The sequence below is a fragment of the Primulina eburnea genome, chromosome 4, assembly GCF_022965805.1.
Source record: "Primulina eburnea isolate SZY01 chromosome 4, ASM2296580v1, whole genome shotgun sequence".
Classification (NCBI taxonomy): domain Eukaryota; kingdom Viridiplantae; phylum Streptophyta; class Magnoliopsida; order Lamiales; family Gesneriaceae; genus Primulina; species Primulina eburnea.
In genome coordinates this window covers 232,837-240,564 of record NC_133104.1, presented here as the reverse complement: position 1 = coordinate 240,564, position 7,728 = coordinate 232,837, and the positions used below count along the sequence as shown (strand labels likewise).

At 35.2% G+C, this 7,728-nt stretch overlaps 1 protein-coding gene and 1 long non-coding RNA gene across 3 annotated transcripts; one reads left to right on the top strand and one right to left on the bottom strand.

The window, feature by feature from the left end:
• The first annotated feature begins 294 nt into the window (after positions 1-294).
• LOC140830376 (uncharacterized) lies at positions 295-1,068 on the top strand. The gene is made up of 2 exons (XR_012117608.1): positions 295-519; positions 613-1,068. It is a non-coding gene; the product is annotated as an uncharacterized lncRNA (long non-coding RNA).
• Positions 965-6,960, bottom strand: LOC140830375 (SWR1-complex protein 4-like). Of its 2 annotated transcripts, none has more exons than XM_073193639.1 (17): positions 6,689-6,960; positions 6,516-6,605; positions 6,375-6,440; positions 6,230-6,289; positions 6,056-6,112; positions 5,089-5,218; positions 4,878-4,945; positions 4,585-4,677; positions 4,440-4,487; positions 3,992-4,162; positions 3,418-3,528; positions 2,800-2,895; positions 1,812-1,886; positions 1,654-1,714; positions 1,481-1,515; positions 1,289-1,380; positions 965-1,170 (listed from the first exon to the last, which is right to left on the bottom strand). In XM_073193639.1, exons 1-16 carry the CDS (start codon positions 6,797-6,799, stop codon positions 1,303-1,305), a joined length of 1,350 nt encoding a protein of 449 aa, XP_073049740.1. In that variant the 5' UTR covers positions 6,800-6,960; the 3' UTR covers positions 965-1,170; positions 1,289-1,302. The 2 variants fall into 2 exon arrangements, with proteins under 2 accessions (XP_073049740.1, XP_073049739.1); XM_073193638.1 differs by having other exon boundaries at positions 965-1,164.
• Positions 6,961-7,728: the final 768 nt, after the last annotated feature.

Below are 7,728 nucleotides of genomic sequence, written 5' to 3'. Positions count from 1 at the left end.
AAAAACATGTTGAATTATTATATCAGAAATTTATGCTGTTTGTTAATGTCATGCCATAATAAACAAAATAATTTTAAAGAATGTGTCCAATTTTAAATCAAATATTACTCCTAATCTAAAATTTCCTTATTAATTAATAATAATATTACATAAAAAAAATGAGTTTATTGTGCCAAGAATTACTGCCTGGTCTTCTTTTTTATTTTGAACAAGAAACTCGGGGCTGATTTGAATAGTCATTTTATAATAATAATAATAATAATAATAATTATATAATTATTATTATTATTATTATTATTAGCAGACGACAATGGCGTCCTTGAGGCTGGCTTGCACTCTCAGATCATAATCCCTAAACCCTTTTTCGACCAAACTCCAGAATTCAATTATCATCCTCACCGCTCTCTCTCAAATTCAAATTCAGATTTAGGACAAAATCAGCCGAGCGGTTTTAGCTCAACGCAGAAAACGTGGACAAGGTTCTCGATGATGTTCGCCCCTATCTCATCGCTGACGGTGGTAACATAGATGTTTTATCGGTTGATGACGGCTATGTGCCTTTTTCTTTTCTTTTGTTCTCGATTATATCATCTCATCTGTTTAATGGAACAGGGTCTTGTGGAAGCTGTCCTAGCTCCACCACCACCATGAAATGGGCGTTGAAAGGGGTCTCAAGGAAAATTTTGGGGACGCCATCAAGGATATTTCCCAAGTAGAAGGATCCCAGGGCAATGTGACCTCCGTAACCGTAGATGTCAGTTTGTTTATTGGTTTGTATACATCTTCGAATTAATTTGTTGTTTGATCGACGAGTTCAGTCCCTTTGCAGTCGGTGAACGCTCATCTGGACATTCTGAGGCCGGCTATCAACAACCATGGGGGAAGTGTACAAATAATATCCATTGTCGATGGGCACTGTCTTGTCAAGTATGTTGCCCCCCACCATTGAATTTGGAATTCAAGCTGCCATCAAAGAGAGATTTACAGACATTCTCAATGTTCGTTTCACTACCTAGTTTCATTCGGTGTCATTATTCTAACAATAAATACAATACATTTTTCTACATATGTCTGGTAGTATCAGACTACATTTTTTGGTGCTGCCTCCCCGTCAATTATGCACTCATCATCAAAAGCCCGCTGTTGTCCCCCCCAATCATCATCCTGCAACTACCAAATATATACACACTTAGAAAAAGATACAAGTACTAACATTTGTACTCACGCATACATCAAACTGATAGTTACTTAAACATAACTATAGATAATGGTCCAGTGAATGACTCACATTTACATATACTATTAATCTGAGGCCTTGAACTTCCTTGGCCTTTTGGATTGAGCAGGTGATGATGGAGCTTCAGCTAATCGCCCAGACCCCTTTAGATTACAAAATAAATAAATGCCAGTATCACCAACTTTGCTACCTATTTGTGAAGAGACGAAAACAAATGACAAAAACCGTAAAAAAACAGTATACCTTACGCTTTTGATCCCTTTTGCCAAATCTTTCACCTAAAATCAACCAAATCCAAAGTTAGAAACGTACCATGATCATTAAAACATGGAGGCAACAACACACACCACAAAAATCAAACAGTTAGACGACGAAAGAGGGGTGGAATTTTAAAGTTCACTATATGTTAATATTACCTACAAAACTTGTAGGATCAGGTGCAAAGGTTCTATCAAGCTCCGCAGCTCGCTGTGAACGCTGTTTATGTTATAACATTACGTCATTCTTTGTCATTGTCAGAAGTAGAAAGGAAAGGTAAATTACATATACAGAGCAAATGAGTTTAAATTCCAACCTTAGGTGGTGTACCAGGAGTTTCAGCATATGCACCATCACGATATGATGACCCTTCTGCTTCCTTGTACTGCAACTGATAATTGGAAAAGATGGAAGGTTATGAAAAAGTATAATGCCAACATATAATTAAATTAAGATGACCAATGTCAAAAGACATGGCAAGAACTTCTTCTTCAATGATGGAGCAAGATTTTGCAACTTCGACTTTTCATTAACAAGCAACACAAAAATGTTTGAAACCAAAAACATGAGCATCTGTTAAGAATTTTTCTAAAGAAATCCAACCACAACCTGTCCATGCTTGAATGTTATTTAAGTTTTGCACCTCTGTAAACAAACAATAATGTGAAACTACGACCAGCTGTTGTCACAAGAGACACCTCCAGGCAAACATTTTTGCAAAATGTTCGACAATGATTTTTGTTGCATCCCCTAACCACATAAATATTATGTAATGGTTTGGAAGAGCAAAAAATCAATAATCCACATCAGTATTCTAAAAAACGGTAGGCGGGCGGCCACCCACCCACCCACCGCCTAAGCGAATTTTTTATACCTAAATATCTAATGTTTCTTGTTTATATCCGTATTTCTCCAATAATTCATCTGTATCGGATTCAAGCTCAAAATCAATGACATATTCTTCCTTTTTATACGATACAAATTGATTGAAAAATATATCAAACAATAATTTTTAAGAAATTAAAAAACAAAAAAATACTATATATTATATTAGATGGTCGCTTAGGCAGCTTCTAAAAATCGGGGCGGTGAGCGATCTCGCTGCCTTTTAGAACACTGATCCACGTGAAACTATCAAGACAGAAAATAACTTGACCAAAGAATAAGACACCAAAATGAATACATCCTATATCATGGTAATATTGAGCAGATGTGATATTATATCAGAAATGATATGCTTAAGTGAAGCAAACAAAATTTGAAACCCACAAAAGATACATGTAAACGATGGGAAAACTAATAACCTGTTTCTGAAGATTCAATAGAGTCAATATTTCCTTTCTTAGTTCGAGATGCTCTGAGCACACAGCCTTTGTGGGAACCCTCGGTTTTAAATTCACCTAGAAAGGAACAGATGATTCAACCATACAGTGGAATAAATACAGTTAGCAAGAACTATTAAAATTAGCCAACATATATATTTTTTAAGAAATTAATCCTTATTATCATTCCAAATTTCATGTAAAAGAATGAACAATCAAAGTCCATATCACTGACAATTTTAAGACAGAAAATTGAATGGGTCTATTAACACACAAATAAAATTTGAATCTTCCACATATAATTTCCCCTTAAAAAGTAAAAATAGAATTTGAACCTTTCAAATATCATTTCCCCTTAAAAAGTAAATAAGCTCTCCGATCACAGATCTTCACGTATAACACTTAGTCATAAAAAACTCAGAAATCTTGACCTTTAATAAGTTAAAAGGTATGTTCTTAAACAGAACGTTTTCCAACTAGTAAGCAAATAACAAAAAAGATAAGTCCATATTACATTTCCACTACCTAAAACATTTACAACAAACTATAACAGAGAAAGCGCATAGAAATGTGCTAGTGTTCAAGAAGAAGAAAGCAAACCCCAAGATCCTGCAAAGTCTGCTCGACCCGCTTAATAGTCCTAAGTCCTGCCGATGAACTCGCAGCTTGCACCATTTGCTCATGTGCATATGATCTTAAGTACACACGCATCTGCATATTTTATTAATCAGTAAAACTAGAAGCAAAAAAAAATCAAATGTAAAATAACAACCGCGAACCTAAAAAATCCAGGATAAATTCAGGGAGAAACTAATTAAAGATCCCCAGCCAGAAATCAAAATAACAAGAAAACTAAAAGAAAAAATGAAAATCCCAATAATCCCCTTGCATTAGAAACTGTTGTCCAGTGCTATGTCACGACATAGAAAAAAGAGAGAGAATTCCAGCATTCATTAGTGAATTATGGTCTCATGGGCACCTCTCTTACAAGTACCGACTAACCAGGTAAACAACTAACACGAAAAGTGCGACCAGAGTGCTACCACAACAATTTTGGATCAGAAAAAAACGTGGAGCAGGAAAGTGATAGGCATCAATAACTTAAGCAGCTAAAAGAATGCCACCAAAAGAGAACAGGAAGATGATAATGAACTTTAATCTTATTCAAGCATACCAAGCGAAGAGAAGAGATCACTGAAGCGATTTCTGCCACTGGATTTGTGACCACAGAAGAGGGAAACAGGGGATCCATAGAAGGGGAAATGTTATCAGCAGCAGTAGTAGCCATATCAGTACCAACCAGTCCAGTATCTGAAATAACTGGCAATTCTGACTCTCTGGAAGCCTAAAGAACAAGAATGAAATCACCTAAAATATAGTAAATAACAAATAAAGGATGGGAAAGGCAGGCAATTCGAATGACTAATAATTGGTAGATCTGATCCCGGAGTTCTGTGGCTGATTCTCATTCAGTACATTAATACTTATGAAGGCTTAAGATCAATCGAAAAAATGATGATGATGATGATTTTGTACAAAACTTACATGGAATCCTACTATCCTTAATATTTAATATTTGTGATTTAGATATTCTTCTGTAAATGAGGGGGTGAGGGTCTAACCTTTATTGTCTTCCGTGCCTCGGATATTCTCTTCGCTTCAGCAAGAACCTAAAGATGTCAAAAGCTGAGAGCAAGCACTCGGAAAATATAAACTAATCCTTGTAGGATCATTATTTTGTCACCGAGATATAAAACCAAAATTCACCTCAACATCTCTCCGCTCTTGCTGCTTCGTGTGAGAGAGTACCAAAGACAATGCACGCTTCCGCTCAATTTCTTGGGACTTGTTGTAAGGTTCCTATATCATTGGAAAGGCCGACGTTTCACGCAGATCATGATACAAATGCTCTATGAACCTAAAATGCTAAACAGGCACTTACTCTAACAATGAAAAACCCAACAAAACAAATGTTGGATGATCATACATTTACACAAAGCAAGAGAGTGATAGAGTAACTCTGTAATAGGGGTGCAGGGATACAAGAAAGACTATGAGACCTTAACAAGATGATGCCCGGCAACATCACCAAGAGATGGAGCCCTAGCAATCATAATAGCTCGAGATACTGGACGAATGAAATGCAAGATAAGCATCAGAAACTTGTTAAAAATCATATGATTAAAAAGCAAAACGATCAGTTGCTCCATATTTATATGCTCTCTTCAGGTTATCCAACAGTGATATCAATTATGTAAAACAGTAAAATACCACTGTAATATCGATTCTTCAATTCCTCCACAGTCTTTGATGAAGGGAACCTATCAGCTATCACAATGAAGCGAAGATCAAACCGCTCACACATATCAAATAATTGGTCTGTCTCTTCCTTAGTCCAAGCCTAATGCAACGCAAAGTAAGATAACAAGAAGCTGCATTTGAGTCACCTCATTACAACAAAAGCTCAAGAACCAATCATATTAATCTCATTCTTTCAGTAAAACCAAATAGTTAGGGCAATTGGTTAATTGAATATTCAAAAACACCTACCTTCAATGTGAGGTCCAAACAGAATGAGTACGCCTCATTCTAGATTGTAGGCAAAAGAATGTATATTTAATGTTATTGATAATTAATTTATTACTACCTCCCAAATTGAGTCGGTTTACTGCTTTGGTTCTCCACAAACGAAGTTAATTTCTAAACAAATATTTTTTAAAAAATTATCCATACCCGAATGGTAAGTATCAAAGACCGCACCTACTGTATCTGAGGGTACAGACGTACAGTTGTACAAATCAAAAACTTTCCGCCCATTTAAAACAAAACTTTCAATACTGGGTGGATGAACCGACGGAGTATTATATTCTTAATATAACAGAGTATTGCATACTCAGTTAATCTTACAAAAAATACCTTGAACAACATTACACATGCTACTTATATTGAAATTTTCATATCAAAAAGTGAAACTATGTTATCGGAATCACAAATAATCGGTGAGTTTCCTAACTAATTGGTGTAGTTTCTCAGAATAGCTTAAATATATCACGATTTTTACACAAACTGAATCAAAAGAGGTAGGTCGACAATAATTACAAATTGATTCATCGATCTAAAATCTGAACCAAATACAAAAGAGCAGCCATTTGGTCCATAATTAAAGAACCAGAATATTTTGCAGTTTATGAATTATTAAAAAAGATGAACACGTGAAAAGTCAAATCTAAATCCTTACAGGATCGGTCAAGCACTTCTCGTACTCCTCATCAGTGTACTTTATTACATCAACCGACTGGGAGACATCACAGTTCAGAAAAGTCAGTTGATGAATATATGAACAGAGAGTCAGAGGCCAAATTTATCTGTTGGGAGATGTTTATCATGTGGAAAATAGAATGTTTTGGCGTACCTTATTGAACTTTGAAAATGAATAATCACCCGTTGGTGGGACGCCATTCACAACTCTAACCTATGAATAAAAAACAGCAAATACTACAACAGTCCCGCAAGTAGTAAAATTCCGAAAGTCGATCCTACAATCAAGTGAAACACACCCAATGATAGAGCTGCAAGTTGTCTTTTCTGGCAGAATTCGTAAAAGGAAGCCATTGCCATGTGATCTGAAGAAAACTAAGCATATAAATAAATTTTAAAAAAACCAAGAAACTTATGTCTAGAACAGAACACATGTGAACCTTCTCGTTTTCGGATTGCGCTTTTCGTTTCAATTGATTAAAATCAACGGCGGGCATCAAAGGCGCCAGCCCCCCTGTAAGAGCGTAAACCTACGGCATTGCATTCCATTCCATTCAACAGCTGAAAACACATAAAATTCCAGTGTAAGAAAAAAACAAAAATCGAAAGAAACCTCGCGCGAAATGCCATCAGGCTTTCTCTGAGATTCTCTGGGAGCCTTGGACTTCTTTTCTTGTGATGGCAATGCACTCTTGGACAACCCCAAGATGTCTTTGGCATCCATCGCTTGAAACCCACGATTTTCTTGGAATTGGACTCGACACAGATGAAGAACGCGAGACCTAAACTGAACCCTCCCCAATAACCCGCTGATTTTATCCCTCGTAAGTCGTAACCATTGTGAACATGGAATTCAGCGGGATCCGGCAAAACATGAAAAAGTAGTAAAATGTAAGTTGATTTTTAGTTGATATTTGAGATTTTTTTTTTCAAAGTTAACTATTTATAAAAAACACTCTAATTGTTCAAAAAAAAAAAAAAAAAACACTCTAAAGACACCGGTCCAAAACAGCATATAAATAGAGTTGATCGGTTCAATTAAAAAAAACCAATCAAATTAAGTCCTGGATCCGGATCCGAAAATCCGAACCAAAACCACTTTCGGATCCGGTTGTGGTTCGAGTTTTTTTTTAAATAATAATAATAAAAAACGAAATCATAATTATTTGCAATTACAATTAGTTGCAATCAAAATGCTAAATAAAAAATTATCCATTAATATTCTTAATTTTAATTATATATTAAAATATACTAAATTAGAGTTCGGAATCGATTCGACACGAACCGAAACCTATTTATTAACAGTCGAACCGGTATTGGTTTTGGATTGGTTCCAAATATTTCAATTTGGAACCATCATCAGACCCAAAAGCGATAGGAATCGATCCGAAACTGGTTTGATGGAACCAATAAGCATGCCCGGTTCTTGATAGTAATTTCTTTTTGAAGATTTATATATTTATTTTAAAATTTTGTATATACTATTGATTAATTTTATATTATTAAAATTATAATAAAATTAAAAACATTTTTCATGTTTAATCGCATATTAAACTCGTTTAAGTTTTTAAAGCTTGAAGTTTGACACCAACTGTGAGGACCCGGACGCTAATCATACTCTAATCATCATTAGGAAAATTTAATCAATTAAAA

Bases quoted from the DNA above. Each gene is read 5' to 3' on its own strand.
- LOC140830375 (XM_073193639.1), bottom strand. From the start codon at position 6,799: ATGGATGCCAAAGACATCTTGGGGTTGTCCAAGAGTGCATTGCCATCA. The intron at 4,163-4,439 runs GTTAGACCCTCA...CTTGTTCTTTAG, and splicing joins AGGCACGGAAGACAATAAAG to GCTTCCAGAGAGTCAGAATT. The intron at 1,715-1,811 runs GTTGGAATTTAA...TAACATAAACAG, and splicing joins CTCCTGGTACACCACCTAAG to CGTTCACAGCGAGCTGCGGA.